The sequence below is a fragment of the Carlito syrichta genome, unplaced genomic scaffold (assembly GCF_000164805.1).
Source record: "Carlito syrichta isolate Samal-C Ts95f unplaced genomic scaffold, Tarsius_syrichta-2.0.1 Scaffold305203, whole genome shotgun sequence".
NCBI classification, from domain to species: Eukaryota; Metazoa; Chordata; class Mammalia; order Primates; family Tarsiidae; genus Carlito; species Carlito syrichta.
In genome coordinates, this window is record NW_007249299.1 from 601,482 (window position 1) to 625,735 (window position 24,254).

The window sequence follows — 24,254 nt, forward strand, 5'->3', positions numbered from 1 at the left end:
TTTTAAAAGTTAATTTCTAAAGCAGCAGACCTGTTTTCTATAAAAATAACGAATGGTGGCTTAGTTCTTAACGGATCATTAAGTTCTTTATGTTTAGACAAATTATATATGAAATGGACCATTTAGCACTTCTTATTAAACTTTACATGAAACTAAAACGTGAGCAGTCAAGAATCCTTGAGGAAAAGTGATTCTTGGTAACAGGTTTCTTGCATCCATAAGTGATGAACATTTTAAGCATCAGTTTTAAGTGCTCAGCAGTAGGGTAGATACTTAGTTGCTTGAGTAAATGCCCCCATGGAGTTCACATTCCAAAGAAAAATATCCTTCAAAAGGGTTTGCATAGGTCCGTGCCTTAGGGCAGACATTAGACATGAATAAACACAGGAATATTTCCTGCTGAGTCAACTGTCTTTTTTACAACCTAAAATATGTATATTGTATATAGAGTATTTTGCTTTTATCCGAAGTAGTAGTATCAATAGTTATATTTGTATGTTAATGGCTTAAATTGGTGGGATTGTAAGGATTTCTGTGATTGGTAGTTGTATGATGAAATTTTTAATGAAATATTTTTAAAACAGTAAAAAATATGTCTGCGTAAAACATCTCATTCTAAACACTTTTAATAACAGGTGGAATTCAAGTCAAAAATGAAAAAATCAGACCGTCTTTGAAATCTCTGAAAACTGATAATAGACCAGAAAAATCCAAATATAAGCCACTTTGGGGAAAAGTGTTTTACCTTGACTTACCTTCTGTCACCATATCTGAAAAACTGCAAAAGGATATTAAGGATCTAGGAGGGGTAAGTGAAAACCATACACTGGCAGAAAAGGATAAATTTGAAAGTAATACTTTGCACTATGTAATCATTTAAATTTTTGATTTTGGAAAACTAAAAACCATCTATTACCACCAAGCTTAAAATTTTTTTTGTTTTTTTATCATTAATGAAAAACCATTTGTTATCACCTTTTGCTGTCTGACAAAACTTTCAGGTTACTCTGATTAGTAATCTACTGTAAAGTTTCCAGAGTGTAAGAAGTGACTCCCTTGTCCAAGTGGAACTGCTCACTGCCTGTTGTGTAATGTTAGAATGTCCTCCAGATGGCAGAAATTCCTTGATTATGAATATTGGGAAGCTACATAAATTTGTCTGGACTAATATAACAGTTAAGAATGTTCATACAGAACAGGGAAAACCCATGCAAACCACCAAGTGTTAAAATTGCCCTTGAGTGATAAAGATATTAAGTCTCAGCAGAATGAATGTCATTAAAGGAACAGAGTTTTGAATTAAGAATCTTGTGCATTAAGGACCTTAGACATTGAATAAAGACCTCTTAATTTTAGAAATGCGGCGCTTGAGGTCCAAAGAAGCTAAATAATTGGCCCAATCAGAGCAGTTATTAGCTTCTTAATTCCCAGAGTAAGGTACCACCTACACCATTCTGTTCCTTTGACTGCAAAGTAGCTATCTGATATGGTTTGACAACCTTCTCAAATATGAATAACACGTTAACCTTAAGTCTAATAGTCTAAATCACCAGTATTTAGATTTGCTTTTCAAGCAGTGGAACTCTTGAAACAAAATCATGTTCAGTAGTCCAATATGTAAAGCATGGAAAAAGGAAACACTTCTGACTAAAGCAGCAGTATAGATGTTATAGCAGGTACCACTTCCCCTGCCCCCTACTTTCTCTCTCCTCCCATCCCCCAAAGCAATTCCTGAGGCACTTGAAAAACAAATTCTGGATTATTTCTGCCTCTGATAATAGTTGAGGGACCTTTATGTTTTATACATTTCAAATCTTTAAAATGGTATGAAGTAGACCAGTGAAGTTAAGAGCATATTAAGAGTGTAAATGTTTCCAAATTTTCTCCTAAAGCTGTGGGTTTTCACCTGAATATGATCTATTAACTTTCTTTTTAAAAATGCTATAGTTAACTGAATTCTTGTCTCCCCCTACACACTCTGTAATTAATATTTAGCCCCTACGTCCTGATTTCTGTCTTCAGTATATTTACCATTTCTATCACTGAAAAAAATTTTGTCATAAAGATCTCCTACATAAACTATAAAGGAACTTTTAGACACTGATATAAGAGTTTTAGGATTCAATTTTAAGAACTATTAATATAATTAAATAGATACTCATTAAAGAAAGTATGCTTGTTACTTAATTTTTAGTATTACTTAGGTCCTTTATCCTTTTTATAATTTATCTTGTATCACATCAATATTGGTATCTTTTTAGTTGACCACTTATATATATTTGTTTTCTTTAGATTTAATGAAAACATCTTAATGCCCCCACTTATCTACAGACTGTGCTTCAACAACAAATCGCTGAGAGCACAACAGTGAATTCAGACATAATGGAGAAATAACTTTAATAGTGACAAGAAAATTAGCTTTACAAAGCCATCTAAGGAAGGACATGGATAAAATCAATCACATTTAGGTCCATGTCTGAACAGTTTTGACTAAAATAAGGCAGTCAGGGCAGAACAGAAATATAAGGGCAGATACCTTGGCACATGATTAACTTGAGGATAGAGTTAAATGTTTGCTGTTCATCAGCGTGACCTTAAGTCATCAGAAAATGAGTTTACTCTTTAAAAGGCATAGATTCAACAATATCTAATAAATGGAGGACCATGGTAAAACTGAATCAATAGTTATTTACAGTGCACTCTATTGTGCGTTTTGGTAGTTTCAAAAGCAAATCTTATGCCTGTCCTACCCTCAAGTTCCAAGTAGTGATGACATGGATACAATTAATTGTAATGCAGCATAGAATGTCAAGAGGAGAGAGAGATAACAGCCAACTGAAGAATCGTGGAGGGCATTGTATAGACATAATTTGAACTCAGCTTTGAAGAATAATTAAGACTATGTGGGAATTCATTAAAAAAATTTTCCACCAGTGTTCCCCATGTGTCAGCACTGTGCTGGAGATGTAAAATTTAGTCTAGTCCTCTATGTATTCTCAGTCTAATGGGAACATCAGACAACTCAATAATTTATAGCAGAACAACACTTTAATAGAAATATGTAGAAATTGCTATTAGAAAATAGAGATGGGAATGATTAACTCTGCCACTGAGAATCAACAGAGATAAAGTTTGAACTGAATCTTGAAGACCTAGTAGAAATATACCAGGAAAACTGGACATAATATATAAAGAAAAGAGTGTATTAAAAAATTCATGTCAATGTAGCTTATTGGTACAGTTGCTAATGTTGCAGTGGGACTTGAGCTTGGGATTTAAATGGGGGAAGTGGCAAGACACAAAAGTTACATTCAGGCCAAATTGTAACTATTAGTAAGAAATGGAAAACCAAAGGAAATATGTGGTACTAGCACAGGAACAGACATACAGACTAATGAAATAGAACAGAGATCCCAGGAATAAGCTATTACATATATGGCAAATTGATTTTCAACAGGGTGCTAAACCATATATATAATGGGGAAAGGATAATCTTTTCAACAACTGGTTCTAGGAAAACTAGGTAATCCACATGCAAAAATCATGAAGGTGGACCTTTATATCATTTGCAAGAATTAACCCAAAACGGATAAATGTCAAAGTAAGAGCTAAGACTCTTAATGGAAAATATAGGGGAAATCATCATGACAGTGGATTTGGCAGTGATTTCTTGGCTATGATACCAAAATTATAGGCAATAAATGAAAAAATATAAATTGTACTTGATAATTGATAATAGTTGAGGGACTAATCAAAATTAAAAAGTCAAAATTAATGACTCAGAGGACATTATCACAAAGAATAAAAAAGATACGGTAAATTAACTCAACAGATATTTGAGTTTGTTGTACAGTATGCTCTATTGTGTATTCATAGCATATGTTCATAGCCTATTAACAATAATGAAAAAGTAGATGTCCCACATGTAAATGGATAGTCAAAAACGTATGTATAGTGGAATATTATTCAGCTTTAAAAAGGAATGAAATTCTGATACATCCTACAACGTGGGTGAAACTTAAAAACATTGTGCTAAGTGAAGAAAGCCAGTCATAATGTAAGATCCCACTATAAGGTATCTAAAATAGCCAAATTCATAGAGACAGAAAGTAGAAAAGGAGGGAATGAGGATTTGCTGTCTAATGGGTACAGAGTTTCAGTTTGAGACAAAAAGTTCTAGTAATGGCTATTAGTGTTAGTTGCATAATATTGTGAGTGTACTTATTGCCACTAAATTGTATAGTTAAAAATGTTAAAATGGCAAATTTTACGTTTGTCACAATAAAAAGTATAGGAGATTCGAACTTCTGTCATTGCTATGGCCTCTATTAAAATGAAGGCAGTATTTGATGTGAGAATTTGCTCATTATATTCTTTCCTTGTCCTTGTAGACATTTGAGTCTGTATTCCCTGGATACTTTATGTACTGGTCAATGAAAATGAATGTTGGTCAGGAATAAAAGTGATTTGTACTTAACTAAGGAGGCCATTAGTCTCAGCAGCAAATTCTGCTGAATGCTTAGATGAAATTAACTTACCTATTGCACACTTTGCTTCATTTTTATTATCATTTATAGTTTTAGAGTCTATAGAAATTAAATATAGCTGTTTAAAATAGTTTGTCTCATGAAAATAGTTAATGATTATTAGTGGATAATTTATTTGTGTTTAATTAGTGTTTTTATATAACATTTACACGATATATTTTTCTTTTTTCTTTTTTTTTTTTTTTGAGCTGGAGTCTCACTCTGCCGCCCAGATTGGAGTGCAGTGGCCGCTCCCGGCCACCGCAGCCTCGACCTGCTGGGCTCCGGCAATCCTTCCGCCTCAGCCTCCCAAGTAACTGGAACTACAGGCGCACACTACCACACCCAGCTAATTTTTTTATTTATTGTGGAGATGAGGTCTCGCCAAGTTGCCCAGGTGGGTCTCGAACCCGCGGGCTCAGGCAATCGACTCACCTCAGCCTCCCAAAGCGCAGGATTACAGGCTGAGCCACTGAGCCTGGCTGATATATTTTTCTAACACTATTTTTAGCATTATTTCGCTTAGTATTTACTTGTACTTATTTTAATTTCCTGTTCTTGAATTTGTGATCTTCAGTAACACTGATTCTGGTATATATGTTTATAAATTCAGGTATTAAGCAATGGTTTTCAAACATTTTGGTAAGGAAAATTTCTTCAGGTACTCCTAATGATTAGAGCTGTTCTGTGCAGTGTGGTAACCATTAGCAATATGTGGCTTTTTAAATCCATTGAAATAAAATTTAGAAAGCAGTGGGTCCACCTAGGCACAATGTCATATGCATGTAATTCCAGCTACTAGGGGGCTGAAGCAGAAGGATTCTCTTGAGCATAGGAGTTCAAGGCCAGCCTGGCCAACATTGTAAGACCCCCATTTCTTTAAAAAATATTAGTGACTTGGTCACAGTAAATGTATTTCAGGTAACTGAGTAGCCATATGGGCAAGTTGCTGTCATATTGCACGAGATGGGGCTTGTTCAGGGTGGTATGACCATATACTGCTGTCATATTAGATAGTGCAAACAAAGAACATTTATGTCAGCACTATAAGTTCTCTTGGACAATGCTGCTTTAGATCATAGGCCTGAGTCAGAAAGCCTGTGTTTAAATTCTATTATTTACTACTGGTATAAATGTCAAGCAAGACACTTCTCTTCAGTTTTTCTCCTCTGGTCTCAAATTTCTGGCCTCAAGAAAGGGTATGGTGCCTCAGTCTTCCAAAGTGCTGGGATTGTAGATGTGAGCCTCTGCACCTGGCCTGCATCTGAAAAATTGAATAATACTAGTATCGTGGGTTGTTACATAGGCTAAATAGGGTATATAAAATATTTAAGAATAGTATCTGGCCTGGTGTGGTGGTTCATGTCTGTAACCCCAGCACTTTGTAAGGCTGAGGCTAGAGGATTGCCTGAGACCAGCCTGGGCAGCATGGCAAGACTTCTTCTCTGCAATAAATCAAAAAATTAGCCAAGCTTGGTGGTACACACCTATAGTCTGAGCTACTTGGAAGGGTGAGGTGGAAAGATCGCCTGAGTCCTGCAGGTTGCGGCTACGGAAACGGTGATCATGCCACTGCACTCCAACCTGGGCAACACAGTAAGACATCTACTCAAAAAAATAAATAATAAATAATAGTATCTACCACTTGCTGCCATTGTTGTGTTGTTAAAGAAATTCCTATTGTTATTGAAACCTCAAAACTTAAGGATCAGAAACAGTATTATATAAAAACCACCAACTTGCAAGATACTAAACCGCATCAAATTTGAATTTTATATTGTGAATCATATATGAAAACATTTATGGTTTTTATGACTAAAAAATATTTTTTTTTCCTCTAGCGAGTTGAAGAATTTCTCAGCAAAGATATCAGTTATCTTATTTCAAATAAAAAGGAGGCTAAATTTGCACAAACATTGGGTCGAATTTCTCCTGTACCAAGTCCAGAATCTGCATATACTGCGGAAACCACTTCACCTCATCCTAGCCATGATGGAAGTTCATTTAAGTCACCAGACACAGTAAGTCTCTTAAAAATGCTTTGAGACTCTTAGATAGGCCGTAACTTGAGGATCTCATGGTTTTCAATAGCAGGCTGGCAATAAATTTAATTAGTAGAACATTTATAAAGCTACATTATGTGTTGCTTTCCAGTCATTAATAAAGTTACTGTGTTTTGGAAAACTGACTTTTTTTCCTTATAACACCTGTAAATACTTATAATTTGCAGTTTAAAAAGTTAACAGCAGATCTCTTTTAAAGAAGGAAAAAAAAATTTATTTCATAACAGGTAAACAAAGTATGACCCATGGGCCAAATCCAGCCTGCTGCCTTTATGTGTACAGCCTGCAAGCTAAGCATGGTTTTTGCATTTTTCTCTGGCCCTTTGTATTAAAAGCTTACCAGCCCTTTTTCTAGAATTAGTAAAATCATATCTCTACCACTCCATTGCCAATAAGTTGGAAGATACAGGGAAGGAAAGTTAAATTGATTTAACTGAGAGTGGGAAAAGGAAAAGATCGAAAGATAAGAATGTTCAATTTATCTCACTTTTTAAGTTTAAAATGTAACTGAAGTTATTTTAACATATCCTCCTTAAGTTACCTATTACTACCATCTGAAAAGCAGAGAAAATGGGAAGAAGACATGAGACATATGGAAGATATCACTTGAAAAAAATAAGCAAAAGAAGGGGAAAAAGTCAAAAAAGAGAAGAGACCGGCAAAGGTTTATGCAAAGGCTTATGCATTTAATTTAACGCTTTCTTCGGAGCAAGGAAACAATACACTAGTAATTAGTTACAAATTCTTGCTAATAGCATTTCAACTAGTTTTCCTAGTATTTTATTTAGAAAGTGAAATAGCATGTAAAAACAGTATGCAAAGTTTATTGTTTTTCCTAAATCTTAAATTTAATAGGAAACTAAAAGGTGAACCAACTAATTTATAGATACAGAATTCCAGTGGAACTTTTTTTTTTCCAAGTTGAATAAAATTTACTACAAACTGACTTCTTAGGTTTCATTCAGTTTAATTTAGTTCCTCCACCAAAAACAGTCTTTTTTTTTTTTTGAGTTGGAGTCTCACTGTCGCCCCGACTGGAGTCACTTCCGGCCACTGCAGCCTCGACCTGCTGGGCTCCAGCGATCCTTCCGCCTCAGCCTTCCAAGTAGCCGGAATTACAAGCATGCGCTGCCACACCCGGCTGATTTTTTTATTTATTGTAGAGATGAGGTCTCGCTGCCCAGGCGGGTCTCGAACCCGCGGGCTCAGGCAATCCACTCACCTCAGCCTCCCAAAGGCACAGGATTACAGGCTAATCAGTCCTGGCTAAACAGTCTTTTTTAATAGGAAATAAGACACTAAAGAAATTACTTTCGACTGGGTTCTGTGGCTCAAGCCTGTAATCCCATCACTTTGGAAAGCTGACGTGAGAGGATTGCCTGAGCTCAGGGATTCAAGACCAGCCTGGGCAACTTGGTGAGACCTTGTCTGTACAATAAATCAAAAATATATATATAAGCTGGGTGTGGTAGCGCTCCTGTAGTTCCAGCTACATGGAAGGCTGCGGTGACTGTGAGTGTGCTGCTGCACTCCAGCCTGGGCAATAGAGTGAGACTGACTCAAAAAAAATAAAATTACTTTTGACTGCATATTTGTGTTAATACCCATTAAGACTTGTACAATTAAAATTTATCTATTTAACTGTTTTACCTTTTAACCTTTTCTGCAATGAAACACTGTACTGTAACTTTTTCTGGTCTTTTTATAGGTATGTTTAAGCAGAGGAAAATTATTAGTTGAAAAAGCTATCAAGGACCATGTAAGTAAGAACTTAAAAAATTTATACATTTGATTAGTAAAAACTCAACTGGAAATTCCATAAGTTCTTTTGTCATTTTTAGGCAGATGCCTAAATATCAACATGTGTTATTACATTTTATGAAGTACAGATAACTCTTCATGGAGAAACGTCCCCATCTTGTGGCCTTTTAAAATATTGCAGGAAATTTTTGAAACTTGCCTTAGAGTATGCATTAAATTGTCAAGAACATGAGTACATATTAAGTGGGATTGATTTTAGAAATTACAAAAGAAAATCTTAATGTTCTTGCTATTGAACTGTATAGGATCTGTAATGAATAACTGCTTCACTGACATTAAGTTCAGATAATTGAGTTTTTATTAAAATTTAGCTCATCATGGGATTAACAGTAGCAAATATCTGTCGGGGGATGGGAAAACACTTCTTATCTACAGGGTGCCTGAATGAAACGTCATTGTACACCTAACCCTTAACTGTACCCCACAAAACCATAATAAAAAATACTGATTAATGCAAAAAAAAAAAAAAATTTAGCTCATCTTTTATAGTAACTTCCTAGAGAACTATAAAACTTTTTTTTGTTGTTTAAACAGGATTTTATTCCTTCAAATAGTATATTATCAAATGCCTTATCATGGGGAGTAAAAATTCTTCATATTGATGGTAAGACTTTTATATTTGTTTTTTGACAGTATTTGGTATAAGTATCCATATCCGTCCTTTGGTTCCTGATTTTACATAGTGAACATTTTGATATCAAGGGTATCACTTTCTGTTGCTTATAACAGAATACCTGAAACTGGGTAATATTTAAAGAAAAGAAATTTATTTCTTAAAGTCATGGAGATTAAGAAACCCAAGGTTGAGGGGCTGCATCTAGGGAGGGCCTTATTGCTGCAGGGGGCTTTCTGCAGGGTCCTGAGACAGCACAGGATATCACATGGGTTTAAGACCGTCTTCCTATAAAGCCATCAGTTTCGCTCCTATGATAAACCATTAATCTATTAACCAGTTAATCTATAAAGTCCCCATCTCTCAGTACTGCCACATTGGAGATTAAATTTCACCATGAGATTTGAAGGAGACAAACATTCAAACCATAGCACAAGGGATGCCTATAATGATCATTCCTAAGTTTACTACAACAAAATATCGCTGTTAAGGGTAAAATTGCTAATCTTAAACTCTTATTTCTTTTAATAAAGACATTAGATACTACATTGAACAAAAGAAAAAAGAATTGTATTTACTCAAGAAATCAAGTACTTCTGTAAGAGATGTGGTATGTTATCTTCTTTAATGTTTAATAATGGTCAAGTTTGATTTGTAAAAGTCTTCTGCCAAGTAGAAAATATATTGCCAGAATATCCTAGGGGTAAGCATGTATATTATATGCATGCTTGTTATTCAAATAAATTGTTGTGTATCATTTAAGTTTAGGACTGTGCTCATCAGATAAAAGTTGTTCCTGGAATAGTAGCATAGGGCTTTTTCCCCTTCCTTTTTGGTTACTACTGGTTTTGTATTTTATTTTTGTTTTGGTTTGGTTTTTTAGATTTAGGGAATAGAATTCATGTTTGTTACACGAGCATATTGCATACTAGTGGGGAATTGGGCTATCAGTGCCCCATTCCCCACATAGTGAACATTGTGCTTGATAGGTAGTTTTTAAACTCTTACCCACATCTTTACATCCCCCTCTTGTTTTGTTTTATTGGAAAAACACCAGGCCGGGCTCAGTGGCTCAGCCTGTAATCCCAGCACTTTGGGAGGCTGACGTGAGTGGATTACCTGAGCCCACGGGTTCGAGACCTGCCTGGGCAACTTGGCGAGACTTCATCTCTACAACAAATCAACTAAAAAAATTAGCTAGGCGTAGTAGCGCTCGCCTGTAGTTCCGGCTACTTGGAAGGCTGAGGCGGAAGGATCGCTGGAGCCCAGCAGATTGAGGCTGCAGTGGCCGGGAGCGGCCACTGCACTCCAGTCTAGGTGACAGAGTGAGACTCCAACTCAGAAAAGAAGAAAAACACTAAAATCAACCTATTATTACAAGTTCCTAATGTAAGTAATGTACTCCTTTGTGGAACATAGCGACAATACTTATCAACAGCTCTAGATGGTGGTATAACAAAATCTTGTTATAGTATATAGTATAGGATAGTATATGGTATGGCTAACGGAATTATTTGCTGCAAGACTGACAACTGGAAAAAGCCTTGGGAACTCTCAAATACAATTTTTAGTGAGTACATTTTTATATCATAACCACTCAATATATGCATGATACATATATGGAGGCATGAAATGTTTATGAATTTCATGGTTTTAATAAGTCCACATTTGTATAAGATGAGAAATTTTCAGAAAGCAACAAATTATTCAGTAGTTAAATAAAACTTAGTATTTGAATGTCTTACACGTAAAAAGTATTGAAATGACTAAATTTTCAAAAATGTTGAGTAGATATTTTTATATTGGACTATGCTAAATAACACATAAATTACCTCTACTGCACTTTGCAGATTGTTTGGATTATATATAGAAGTAAATGTATGAAAAGTTTTAACTCGCAAGGATATTTATGGACTCTATGTTGACTACACACTTCTGTCTTTCGTATGCAAGTTTCATAGAATAATCCCCTTCTTAATATGATGATGTGTATTGATATTTCTATAGTATTTTTGTTTCTTAAAAATGGTATTTATAATTCTCTAAATTGGCTTTCCAGACTGCTAATGGATCACAGTCTGCAGTTTGAAAAGCGTTCTGGGATGGTGTGTCAGTAATCATGAGAAATGTTGAAGGTCTGGCTTAAGGCAGTAACAGAAGGGTAGGGTAAGATACTTAACAGGTTTCAGTGCCTTGAACCTGGTGTTTACTAGATTGTAAATGTCATAAGGGCTCAGATCATGTGTTCTCCATTATTCTCTCAGTATTAACAAATACTCAATGCCTGTTATGTGTCATGCAGTAGTAGTCTTTGCCCTCATAAAACAAGAAAAATGATAAAATAGCTGTGAAACAAATCCTACCTTTATTCCAAAATAAAAGGATAAAAATACCAAATACTTCTGTAGTCCAGAATATATAAATGGTTACACTGATTCTCATACTGGAAATTTTTTGGTCTTATGAGAAAAGAATGTTTCTGGAAACCTTTTGGTTTGCTAGGTCATAAATTTAAACTTCTTAATGAGATTACACTTTAGGGGTATTGAATGAACAGGTGTAAGTCTTATGTACATTAAATACTTGTAAATTTCAAAGATTTATTAGATTCTCATAAATGCTCTTATTAGTATGCATCTTGTTAATAATAATAATTTGAGTAAATGTATTTTTGCTCTACTGCTTTGTTTAAGTGCTTTGAGGTTTGTTTTTTGTTTTTTTTTTTTCCAGTTTATCCCAAAACAGTTTTTTTGTGTTTTTTTTTGAGTTGGAGTCACACTCTATCGCCCAGACTGGAGTGCAGTGGCCGCTCCCGGCCACCGCAGCCTTGACCTGCTGGGCTCCGGCGATCCTTCAGCCTCAGCCTTCCAAGTAGCCGGAATTACAGGCATGCGCTACCACACCCGGCTGGTTTTTTGATTTATTGTAGAGATGAGGTCTCGCTGCCCAGGCGGGTCTCGAATCCACGGGCTCAGGCAGTCCACTCACCTCAGCCTCCCAAAAGCGCAGGATTACAGGCTGAGCCACCGAGCCCGGCTCAAAACAGTTATTTTTTGTTGAGGATTTTTTTGTGTATATTTACAATAAGAGTATTAATCTTTTGGTGTCTTCGTCTAGTTTTAGTTGCAGGTTTAATGCTGTCCTCATAAAATACTGAGATGTGTTCCCATTTCTATTTTCTAGTTTTTGTTGAATTGGTTTTCTTTGAATGCTTACTAGAGTTTACTAGTAAGGCTGTCTAGGAGTGGAGTTTTCTTTGTTGGAAGATTTTTAACTGTGACTTCAAATTCTTCATTTGCTACGGGACAATTCAGGTTATTTCTTCTGCAGTGCACTTTGGTAGTTTGTGTTTTACAAAGGATTTGTCTAAGTTGTCGATTGATGGGTGAAAAGTTGTTTATAATATTCCCTTTCTAACCTTGTAATGTTTATGGGGTCTGTAGTGATGTCTTCTCTTTCATTCCTGATAATGCTATTTTGTGTCTACTTGTTTTTTTTTTTCTAGTTAGAGTTTTACCAATTTTATTTACCTTACCAAAAAAAAACAACTTTTAGTATAACAAAACCAAGAATACTGCTTTTATTTCTTCTGTCTATTTGGAGTTTAATCTTCTCTTTGTAATATCTTAGGTAAGAATCTTAGATCACTGATTTCAGACCTTTTTTAAATTTTTTATTTTTTTTTAAAGACAGTCTCTCGCTCTATTACCCAGGCCGGAGTGCAGTACTGCAATCCTGGCTCACTGCAGCCTTGACCCCCTGGGCTAAGGCAATCCTCCCTCAGTTTTCAGGTATCTGGGACTACAGGTGCATGCCACCACACCTGGCTCAGACCTTTCTTTTCTATTATGAGCATTTAACATTATAAATATCCTTCAAACTTTCCTTAGCTGCATCTCACACATTTTATGTAGGATTATTTTAAGTAAATTTTATTTTTTAGAGAAGTTTTATGTTACAGCAAAATGGAGTGGAGAGTACAAAATCTACCCTTTGTCCCAGCATATTCACAGCCTTCTCTATCGTCAGCAATCTCACACTTGTTTGTTATAATCTATGAACTTACATTGACACATTGTTATAACCCAAAGTTCATAGTTTACATTTGGGTTCATCCTTGGTGTTGTACATTCTATAGATTTTGACATCATGAGTAATGATGACATGTATCATCCATGTTCTGCCTGTTTTCCTTGCCTCCCCTTAAGCCCCTGACAAATACTGGTCCTCTAAAGTTTCCATAGTTTTGCCTTTCCCACGGTATACAGCCTTTTTTAAACAGACTACTTTCTGTTGCTAATACTCATTTAAGTTTCCTCCATGTCTTTTTTCATGGCTTAATAGCTTTTTCTGTTTTTCCTTTTTTTTTAATGCTGAGTAATATTCCATTATCCAGATATACCACAGTTTATCTATTTACCTACTGAAGAACATCTGGGTTGCCTCTAAGTTCTGGCAGTTATGTGTAAAGCAGCTATAAACATCCGTGTATGTGCTATTTTGATTTTGGGGTTTTTTGTGTATGTGGATATGTTTTCAGCTCATTTAGGTGAATACCAAAGAACATGATTGGTGGATTATATGGTAAGAATATGGTTAGTTTTATAAGAAACAGCCACACTGTCTTCTGTTTTGCATTCCCACCTGCAATGAATGAGAATTTCTGTTGCTGATATGTTGGACATTCATCTATAATTAATTTTTTAAAATTACTGTTTTTGAGTCAGTGTTTCACCATCATCCAGACTGGAGTGCAATGACACACTCATGGGCCACTGCAGCCTCAACCTGCTAGACTTAGGCGATCCTTCTGCCTCAGCCTTCCAAGTTGCTGGAGCTAAAGGCGTGCATCACCACGCCTGACTAATTTTTTTTATTTACTATAGCAACGAGATCTCGCCAAGTTGCTCATGCTGTCTTGAACCCCTGGGCTCAGGCAGTCCTCTCGACTCCACCTCCCAAAGTGCTGGGATTACAGGTGTGAGCCACCTTGCCTGGCTTAATTAAAAATATTTTAAAGTTTTTCTTGTGCCTTTGCTAGTGGATTACTTGAAAGTATGTCAATTGTTTCCAAATAATTGGAGATTTTCAGCTATCTTTCTGTGACAGAATTCTATTATGTTGTCACAGAATGCATTCATGATTTTACTTTTAAAATTTTGTCAGGGTTTGTTATCCAGAACTTAGTATCTTGGTAAACGTTCCATGTCAACTTCGATAATAGTGTTACTCAGGTATTCTGTATCCATAATTATTTTATGTCTTGTTCTATCCACTACTAAGAGAGGGGAGTGTTGACGTTACCAAATAAAATTGTGGATTTGTCTACTAATGGTTAGTTCTAGTACAGTTTTGAGTCATGTATTTTGAAGACTGTTTTTGGGTGTATGCCCATTTAATATTATGCCTTTGTGATGAACTGACCCTTTTATCTTTTATCTGTCTATCCCTGTTAATATTCCTTGCTCTGAAGTCACTTTGTGTGTTGTACGTTAACTACTCCAACTTGCTTTTGATTAGTATTTACCTAGCATTTTTTTTGCATCCTTTTACATTTGAAATGTCTATGTCTTTTTATTTTAAATTGACTTCCTGTAAATAGTAAAAATTTGCCTTTTTATCAAATTTGACAATTTGTGTTTTAATTGGTATGCTTAACTGATCTATACTTAATGTAATTATTAATATTGGATTTGGAACTACCAATTTGCTTAGTTTTCTGTTGATACCCTATGTAGAGTATTCTTCTGTTCCTCTCCTTTCCTGTTCTCTTTTAGTTTATTTTAAGTTATTGCTGTAGAACTTAGAACATACATTTGTAACCTTCCAGAATATTTAAAATTAATATTTTAACTTCTTCAAATACAGTATAGAAGCCTTAAAACTATTCAAGCCCTTTTACTTTTCTCCACCAATCTTGTTATGCTGTTTATTACATCTTCGTATAATATAGTGAAAATCTTACCAGTGTTAAACTTTTTGCTTGAAAACTTAAGAAAAAAAGCAAATTACTCACTGATTTATTCTTCCTTCACTCCTGAAATTCCATGTTTCTCTCTGATATTCCTTTAGCCTGAAGAACAACTTTTTTTTCAGGCCAATTCTTTAACACAGACAGTTGAACGAGATCACATGAAGTACCCTACAGAAAATAACTTATTTTTCTTTATCTTTTTTCTTTTTTTTTTAACATATTTTTTATTTTTAAATTGTGGGGTACAGTTAAGGATTAGGTATACAACTATGCAAGGTGTAAGTACCCGTGTTGATGATGTGTGCCCCTCCTTCCCCAGATAGATATTGACTACTGTTAATCCCACCTCCCTTCTCCTCCCTACTCCCCTATAGTTTCCCGCCACTATCAATCCTTTTCTTATAGTATTGTGATAGATGTTCAAGGTCCACTTATGAGTGAGAACATGTAATACTCAGATCTTTGTTGCTGTGAAAGATAACTCAGTATTATAGACTCTAGTTCCATCCAGGTTGCTGCGAAATTCATGATTTTGTTCTTTTTTATAGCTGCGTAGTATTCCATCGTGTATATGTACCACATTTTTTTAATCCAGTCCTCTTTTGATGGACAGCATGGTTGATTCCAGGTTCTTGCTATTGTGAACAATGCTGCAATAAATATACGTGTGCAGGTATCTTTTTTCTTTTAGCTCTTTTTTTTTTTTAAGAGCAGTTTTGCTGGCCAGGAATTCTGTTACTTATCCTTCATAGGAGAATATTTTCACTGGAGGAAGAAGTATGAATTAAGAGGGTTTTTTCGTTTGTTTTAAATTCAAGGGTCTCACTCTGTTGCCCAGGCTGAAGTGCAGTGATACAATCACAGTTCACCACAGCCTCAACCTCCCAAGTAACAGGTATTACTGTCACATGTCATCATGCCTGGCTAATTTTTGTTTTAGTAGAGATGAAGTCTTACTGTACTGGCCAAAATGGTCTTAAACTCCTGAACTCAAGCAATCCTCCAGCCTCAGTCTCCCAAAGTACTGGTATTACAGGCATGAGCCTTTACCCTGCCTGAGAGTTCTTTATTTCAGCACTTTACTCCTGTTCCATAACTGTTTTCTGACCTCCATAGATTCTGAAAAGAAATCTGCAGTGATTCATATTGTTCACTTACATGTACTGTATCATTTTTCTCTAGCTTCTTTTAAGATTTTTTTATTTTTGGCTTTTATAAGTTTGATATGCCTATGCTTGGTTTACTTTGAAATTATTTGCAAGTCCTGAGCTTTTTAAACATTTTCTAGTTTTATTTATTTATGTATTTTAAAGTTGTGGGGTGCATTGGAGGATTTGCTACATAAGTAGATTTTGTGAAGGCAGGGTTTAGACATCTAGCAAGCCCCACCCCCCAAGGAGTGGACATGGTACCCAAAGTGATTGTGTTCCCCTTTTCCTCCCTGCCTTCTTTTCTCCTTTAGCAGTGCCCAGTATCTGCTGTTCTCATCTTTGTGGCCACGTGCCCAATGTTTAGTGCCCACTTATGAGTAAGAACATGTGGTATTTGGTTTTTTTTGTTTCTGCAATAGTTTGCTTAGAATGATGGTATCCAGCTGCATCCATGTTGCTGCAAAGGACAGTATTTTGTTCTTTATGGCTACATAGTATTCCATTATGCATATGTACCACATTGTCCAGTCCACCTTTGATGGGTATTTGGGTTGGTTCCATGTTTTTGGTGTTGTGAATAGTGCTACATTAAATATACACATACAGGTGTCTTTTTGCTAGACATTTTTGTTCCTCTGGGTATATTCCCGGGGAGTGAGATTGCTGGTTTGAATGGTAGCTCAATGTTTCATTCTTTGAGAAATCACCCCACTGTTTTCCACAAAGGTTGATCTACCTTACATTCATACCAACAGTATAGAAGTATTCTCTTTTCTCCACAGCCTTACCAACACCTGTTGTTTTTTGAATTTTTAAGGATAGCGATCTTGACCAGTATCTCATAGCTTTGATTTGCATTTCTCTGATTATTAGTGAAACTGATATTGGCTGCCTGTGTATCTTCTTTGAGAAGTATTTGTTCTTTGCCCATTTTTTAGTAGGGTTATTAGATTTCTTTCTGTCAATTTCTAAGAAGCTTTTTTATTTCTGCCTTGATTTTTGTGTTAGCCCCAAACTCATTCAGAAGCATGTTGTTTAATTTTCATGTATGAGGGGGACCCAAAAAAACCTGGAATTTATTTATAAAATTGTGTGTTTATTCTTACATGTTTAAATTTCAGTCACCTTCAAAATACTCTCCATTTGATGCAGTACACCTATCAAGATACTTTGTCCAACTGCTCAAAACAGGTTTTGAATTTGTCAATTTTGATGCCTTTTAGTGTTTCTGCCATTTTTTATTTCACCTCTTCCACATTGGCAAATTCCACGTTTCCCTTTGAGGGCCTTTTTTATCCAGGGAAGCAAAAAAAAGTCACTTGGGAGGAGAACAGGTCAATAGGGAGGCTAGGTCATGCCAATTTTGGTCAAAAACTGCTAAACAGTCAATCTGGTGGGGCATGTGCATTGTCATGGTGGAAGAACTAGTAACCTATTTGCCACAACTCGGGACATTTTTTTCTGCAAATTGTGACACCTTCTCAAAACTTCAGATTAATACTTTGGTTGACTATTTGATCTGGAGGAACAGATTCTGAGTGTACTACAAGGGGTCTACCCTCCAAAAAATAATTACAGGTTTTTGGGGGTTCCCCTTGTATTTTTGTGTTTGAGAAGGTTCCTGCTAGTAACAATATATATTTTTACTTCACTGTGATCTGAGAAGATGCTTGGTATGATTTCAACCTTTTGGAATTTGTTGACACTTGATTTGTGTCCAAGTATGTGGTTGATCTTAGATTATGTTTTCCATGTACTCGTGAGAAGAATGTATATTTTGTGATGGTTGTGTATTCTGTAGATAACTATTAGATTCAGTTGGCCAAATGTTAAAATTCTGATTTCCTCATTAATTTTTTTTATTCAGTGATCTGTTTAAGGCTGTTTAGCAGGGTATTAGAGTCTCCAACTATGTGTGACTGTCTGTGTTCTCTCTTAGTTTAATTAGCAAACTAATTAGCATTGTTTCATAAATCTTGTTGCTCCACTGTTAGGTGCATATATATTTCAAGATGAGTATTTCTTGCTGGTGGATTGAGCTTTTTATCACATAGTGTGTTCCTTCACTGTCCTTTTTAACATTTATTGGTTTAAAGTCTAGTATGAATGATATAAGAATACCTATTTCTGCTCTTTTTGTTTCCCATTTTCCTGGAAGACATTTCTTCAGCCCTTTACCTTGTTCCTCTGGCTGTCATTAGCAGTAAGTTGAGTTTTCGGAATGCAGCAGAAGGATGAATCATGCTTCTTTATCCAGTTTGCCACTCTACCTTTTGAGTGATGGATTCAGACCTCTCTTGTTTAAATTAATTATTGATATATGAGTATTTGTGCCTGCTATATTACTGTTAAGAGGCTGCTTTGTATTTTAGGCTTTGCAGTTGATTTGTATGGTCTATAAACTCTACTTATCTGTGCTTTTGTGATAGGTGGAACTATTCTTTCTGCGCTTAGAACTTTCTTTAAGCATTTCCTGAAGGGTTAGTCTGAAGGTAGCATTTTTTTTTTAGGGACTGGATGTCTGGAAAGGATTTTAATTTTTCCCTAATGAAGCTTATCTTGGGGTAGGAAATTCTTGACTGGAATTGCTTTTCTTTAAAAATATTAAAGATGGGAGAAATCTGCTGCAATTCTGATAGATTTCCCTCAGTGGGTGCTCTGTCCCTTCTCTCCAGCTGCTTTTAGGATTTTTTCTTTTTCGCTAACTTGGTGAGGTGGATCATTATGTGCTTTGGGAATGATCTCATATAACACTTCACCAGCGTTTTCTGAATGTCTTGCGTCAACATGGCCACCTCTGTAGCTAGATAGGTGAAGTTTTCCAGGATGATATATTGGAAGGCTTGTTCCAGGGTATTTGTTTCCCCTTCTCTCAGGGATGCCAGTCTGCCATGGATTTGGTCTTTTTACATAATCCTAAATCTTTACTTATTCTTCCTAAGTCTTTTCTCCTAGTTCAGTAACTTGATCTTCACACTCTGAGATTCTTTCCTCTGCCTGGTCAGTTCTGCTGTTAAGGCTTGCTGTTGTGTTTTGAAATTCCAGGAGAGAATTCTTCATTTCCTTAAGTTCAGTTTGGTTCTTTCTTAGAATGGCCAGGTCAGCTTTCACTTACTGCAATGTTTTCATGACCTGAATGATTTGCTGTTGACTTTCTTGTGGGTCTCCTTGAGTGTCTTTGCCAACAGTCTACATTCTATGTCTGTCATCAAGAACAGGTCGTTCTGGATGGTTTCCATTACTTAGGATCTGAGAAGACCTTTTTGTGAGTGTTCAGTGGGCTTTGGGGGTTGCTGGTGTTTTTTCACTGGTTCTTTCTCATTTGTGAGGGTAGATTCCTCTATTGTTATTTTTCTTATTGGGTGAGGTTGCTACTATTGGTGGTGGCAGTCTGTGTTGTTTTTTTTAACCTGACCTCCCTCCTCTGGTCCACCTGTGGGCAGGGCAACAGTAGCAGGAAGGTTGGTGAACTTGGGGGAAAGACTGCTTCATCAGTACAGTCTGGCAGGGACGAGGCAGCTTCTTTCCTCTAGTTCAGAGGAGTTTCTTTCTCTGGCACAGATGCTGGGGACCTGGCTATCCAGTTGCTCCAGCAGCTGCCTGGTCAGCAGGATTGGCAGACAGCCGGGGTGGGCTCTGCCGCTCTCCTCTAAGATGCACTTTGGGGCATGGATTGGCTTCCTCTCATTTGGGTGGGACTGCCCATTTTGTCCAGAATTAAAAGGGAAACAGCTATCTTGTTTGTGGAGCATTTGCTCTTTCTCCCTCAGTTGGCAGGGCTGCCTCCTAGTTCCCACCCTGCTTCTTGGGAGTGGCTATTGCAATGATAGCAATCCCCTGAGGGCCAGCCATGCTTGCAGCCCTGACTTGGAACCCCAAGGATGCCAGCACCAGAGAAATGTCACCATAATGGGCATGTTGCCACTGCTGGTTGTTAGGGAGGGAGTGGGGACTGCCCGTGAGGGCAGACCTCCCATGCAGGGTGTTTCCAGCAGAGCCACTGGGGTTCCCTGGGAACTGGATTGCCCAGGTTCCATGTGAGTCTCAGGAGTGCCTGTCTCAATTTAGGGCAGCCCTTTGCACTCCGTAGGTGTCAGAAGGTTGTTGGGGAAAGCTCACCCTTAGCTGGGGCCACAGAACCTTATATGAGGTATGTAGAGACGAAAAGTTGTTGTTTTCACTCACCTTCTCCATAAGTACTCTCCTGATCTCATTATGGGGCTGCTTCTAAGGGTGGTCAGTGCTTGGAACTGTTGATGTTATCCCGTAGGTCCCTGAGGAAATCTGTTTTTTTCCCCTGGTCTTCTTCTTCTCCTCCTTTTGATGGACAGCATGGTTGATTCCAGGTTCTTGCTATTGTGAACAATGCTGCAATAAACATACATGTGCAGGTATCTTTTGCGATTCCTCCTCCTCCTCCTCCTCCTCCTCCTCCGCCCCCCCCTTCCTATTGGAGATTTCTATTCATTTGTCTTTACATTTCACTCTGTCATCTATATTCTGCTATTAAGCCCATTCAGTGAATTTTGTATCTTAAATGATATTTTTTTCAGTTCTACAATTTGATTCTTATTTTATCTTTCTGCTGAGAACTTGTATCTTTCCATTCTTTTTTAATGTGTTGATGTTTACTTTTGGAGTCTTTTTCTGGTAATTTCAACATCTGGAGCATCTTGGGATTGGCATCTGACTGTCCTTTTCCCTTGAGAGTTGATCATGTTTTCCTGGTGTAATTAGTTTTGGATGTATGCTGGACATGTAAATGTTATATTATGTGGGATCCAGATCTAGTAATCTGGAAATTGCTGATTTTTTTCCTCCTGTTTTGGCAAGCAGTTACTCCATTTATTTAAACTGTTCTGTCTTAATTTTTGTGGATAGTGGCTCTAATCTCAGTTTCAATTTTCAAAGCCCTTGCTATGTTGCTTTAGGTCTGTCCTTAGCATGTGCAATTTGAAATTTACTTCTGTACTTGTGTAGCTTTATATAGGGAATTAGGGATCCCCTTCTCTACCTTGCTCCTTTCTTTTTTTTTTAATTTTTTTACTTTAAAGATGTGGGATACAATTCAGGGTTATGTATACCAATGTTCATTATGTAGGTACCCTTATTGGTGAGGTGTGTCCCCCCTTCCCCGCAGACTCGCACTACTGCCGGTCCCTGTTCCCCACCCCACTCCTAGCAGTTTCCCACTACTGCCAATCCTTTTCTTATACTATTACGATAATTGTTCAAGGTTTGCTTATGAGTGAGAACATGGATACTTCGTTATTTGTTTCTGTGAAAGATCACACAGTATTATAGACTGTAAATTCGTCCAGGTTGCTATGAAGTTCATTATTTTGTTCTTCTTTGTGGCTGTGTAATATTCCATCATGTATATGTACTACATTTTTTTTTTTTATCCAGTCCTCTTTTGATGGGCAGCACAGTTGGTTCCATGTTCTTACTACTTTTTTATAAAGTGATTTGAGTCCTTCCAGGTATATTCCCAGTAGGAGGATTGCAGGGTTGTAGGAAGGTTAATTTTTAGATCTTTTAGAAATTCTCACACTGTTTTCCACAAAGGCTGTACTAGTTTACACTCCCACCAACAAGGTAGAAGTGTTCCCTTTTCGCCACATCCTCTCCAGCATCTGTTGTTTTTTGAGTTATTGATGATAGCCATACTGACTGGAGTTAGGTGGTGTCTCAGTGTAATTTTAATTTGTGTTTCTTTGATGACTAGTGAGGCTGAGCATTTTTCATGTATCTATTGGCTGCTCATATGTCTTCTTTTGATAAGTGCCTATTCATATTTTTTGCCTACTTTGTAATGGGGCTGTTTGTTTTTTTCTTTTTGGCACGTTTGAGTTCCTTGTAGACCCCAGATGTTAGGCCTTTGTCAGACATACAGTTAGCAAATATTTTTTCCCAGTCTGTGAACTGTCTACCCACTCTCTTGATGGTTTCTTTGGTTTTTCAGAAGCTTGTCAATTTGATGAGGTCCCACATGTCTATCTTATCTCTTACAGCATGGGCACTTGGGGTTTTATCAGGAATTGAGTGCCAGTTCCAATTTCCATAAGGGTGTCTCCTGCATTTTCTAAGGTTCTTATAGTTTGAGGTTTTACATTTAGATCTTTGATCTATTTATAGCCGGTTTTTATGTATGGTGATAGGTAGGGATCTTGTTTTAATATTCTGCGTGTGGTCAGCCAGTTTTCCCATTTACTAAATAGGTTCTCCTCTCCCTAGTGGTTGTTGGCAGATGCTTTGTCGAAGATGAGTTGGTTGAGAAATTGAGGTTTTGCTTCTGGAATCTCTATCCTGTTCGATTGGTCTATTTGCCTGTTCTTGTACCATTCCAGCCTGTATTGATTATTGTAGCTTTATAATAGAGTTTAAAGTCTGGGAGTGTGATAACTCCTGCTTTGTTTATTTTGCTGAGGATTGTTTTGGCTATTTGCAGTCATTTATGTTTCCATATGAATTTCTATATTGTCATTTCCAGTTCTGAGAAGAATGTTGCTGGTAATTTAATGGGCATTGCATTAATTCTGTAGGTTACCTTGGATAGGATGAACATTTTAATCCATGAGCATGGTTATTTTTCCATTTGTTTGTGTCGTCTTTGAGTTCTTTGAACAGTACTTTGTAGTTTTCATTGTAAAGGTCTTTCACGTCTCTGGTTAGCAAGATGCCAAGGTATTTAATTTTTTTTTCTGGCTATTGTGAGTGGGATTGTGCTTTTTATTTGGGCTTCTATTTGTTTATTGCCGGTTCTAGAAAAGCAACTGTCTTTTGCACATTTATTTTGTACCCTGAGACTTTGCCAAGATCCTTTCTCATTGCAAGGAGGTTTTTGACAGATTCACTCGGGTTTTTGAGGTATAGAATCATGTCCTCTGCAAAGAGGGATAGCTTGACTTCCTCTTTTCCTATTTGGATACCCCTAATTTCCTTCTCTTTTCTAATTGCTCTAGCTAGAACTTCCAAAACTATGTTGAAAAGGAGAGGTGAGAGTTGGCATCCTTGTCTTGTTCCGGTTTTCAGGGGAAATGGTTCCAATTTCTGTTTGTTTAGCAGTATGCTGGCTGTGGTTTCTCGTAGATGACTCACAATTTTGAGGTATGTTCCATCTATGCCTAGAAGTTCAAGAGTTTTTATCAAGAAGGGGTGCTGGATTATGTCAAAAGCTTTTTCTGTGTCTAATTATATAATCATGTGGTTTCTGTTTTCACATCTGTTGATGTATTTAATTATGTTTATGGTCTTATGAATGTTGAACCAGCCCTGCATCCTGGGGATGAAGCCTTCTTGGTCATGGTGGATGATTTTTTTTTTTTTTTTTTTGAGTTGGAGTCTCACTCTGTCGCCCAGACTGGAGTGCACTGGTTGCTCCTGGCTACTGCAGCCTCGACCTGCTGGGCTCTGGTGATCCTTCCGCCTCAGCCTTCCAAGTAGCCGGAACTACAGGCATGCACTACCACGCCCGGTTAAATTTTTTTGATTTATTGTAGAGATGAGGTCTCGCTGCCCAGGTGGGTCTCGAACCCGCGGGCTCAGTCAATCCACTCACCTCAGCCTCCCAAAGGCACAGGATTACAGGCTGAGCCACCGAGCCCGGCTCATGGTGGATGATTTTTGAGATGTGTTGTTCAATCTGATTTGCTAGGATCTTGAGAATTTTAGCATCTATGTTCATCAAGGATATTGGCCTGTAGTTCTCTTTCTTTGTTGGAACTTTACCTGGTTTTGGTATCAATGTGATGTTAGTTTCGTAAAATGATTTGGGGAGAGTTCCATCTTTCTCAGTTGCCTGGAATACTTTTAGTAGGATTGATATCATCAGTTTTTCCTTGTATGTTTTGTAGAATACTGCTGGAAAGCCATCTGGTCCAGGACTTTTTTTTGTAGCTAGTTTTCTTACGGCATAGTCAATTTCCTGGATTGTTATTGGTCTATGTAGGGTCTCGATTTCTTGTTTTAACTTGGGGAGGTTGTGTGATGTCAGAAAGTCCTTACTTCCTTTAGGTTTTTGAGTTTTTTCTCCTATAAGTGTACATAGTAGTCTCTGATAATCTTTTGTATTTCTTCAGTGTCAGTTGTGACTTTATCTTTTGC

General features: G+C 36.9%; 1 protein-coding gene across 1 annotated transcript in view; it reads left to right on the plus strand.

Annotated features, from left to right (window-relative positions):
- Positions 1 to 634: 634 nt before the first annotated feature.
- The window catches only part of DBF4 (DBF4 zinc finger), a 38,898-nt gene continuing 15,278 nt past the window's right edge, over positions 635 to 24,254 (plus strand). The window contains exons 1-5 of the mRNA XM_021714077.1: positions 635 to 808; positions 6,368 to 6,547; positions 8,298 to 8,348; positions 8,945 to 9,014; positions 9,557 to 9,633. Of these exons, the coding sequence (XP_021569752.1) occupies positions 9,629 to 9,633 (5 nt within the window). The 5' untranslated portion in view covers positions 635 to 808; positions 6,368 to 6,547; positions 8,298 to 8,348; positions 8,945 to 9,014; positions 9,557 to 9,628. The remainder of the gene's footprint in view (positions 809 to 6,367; positions 6,548 to 8,297; positions 8,349 to 8,944; positions 9,015 to 9,556; positions 9,634 to 24,254) is intronic.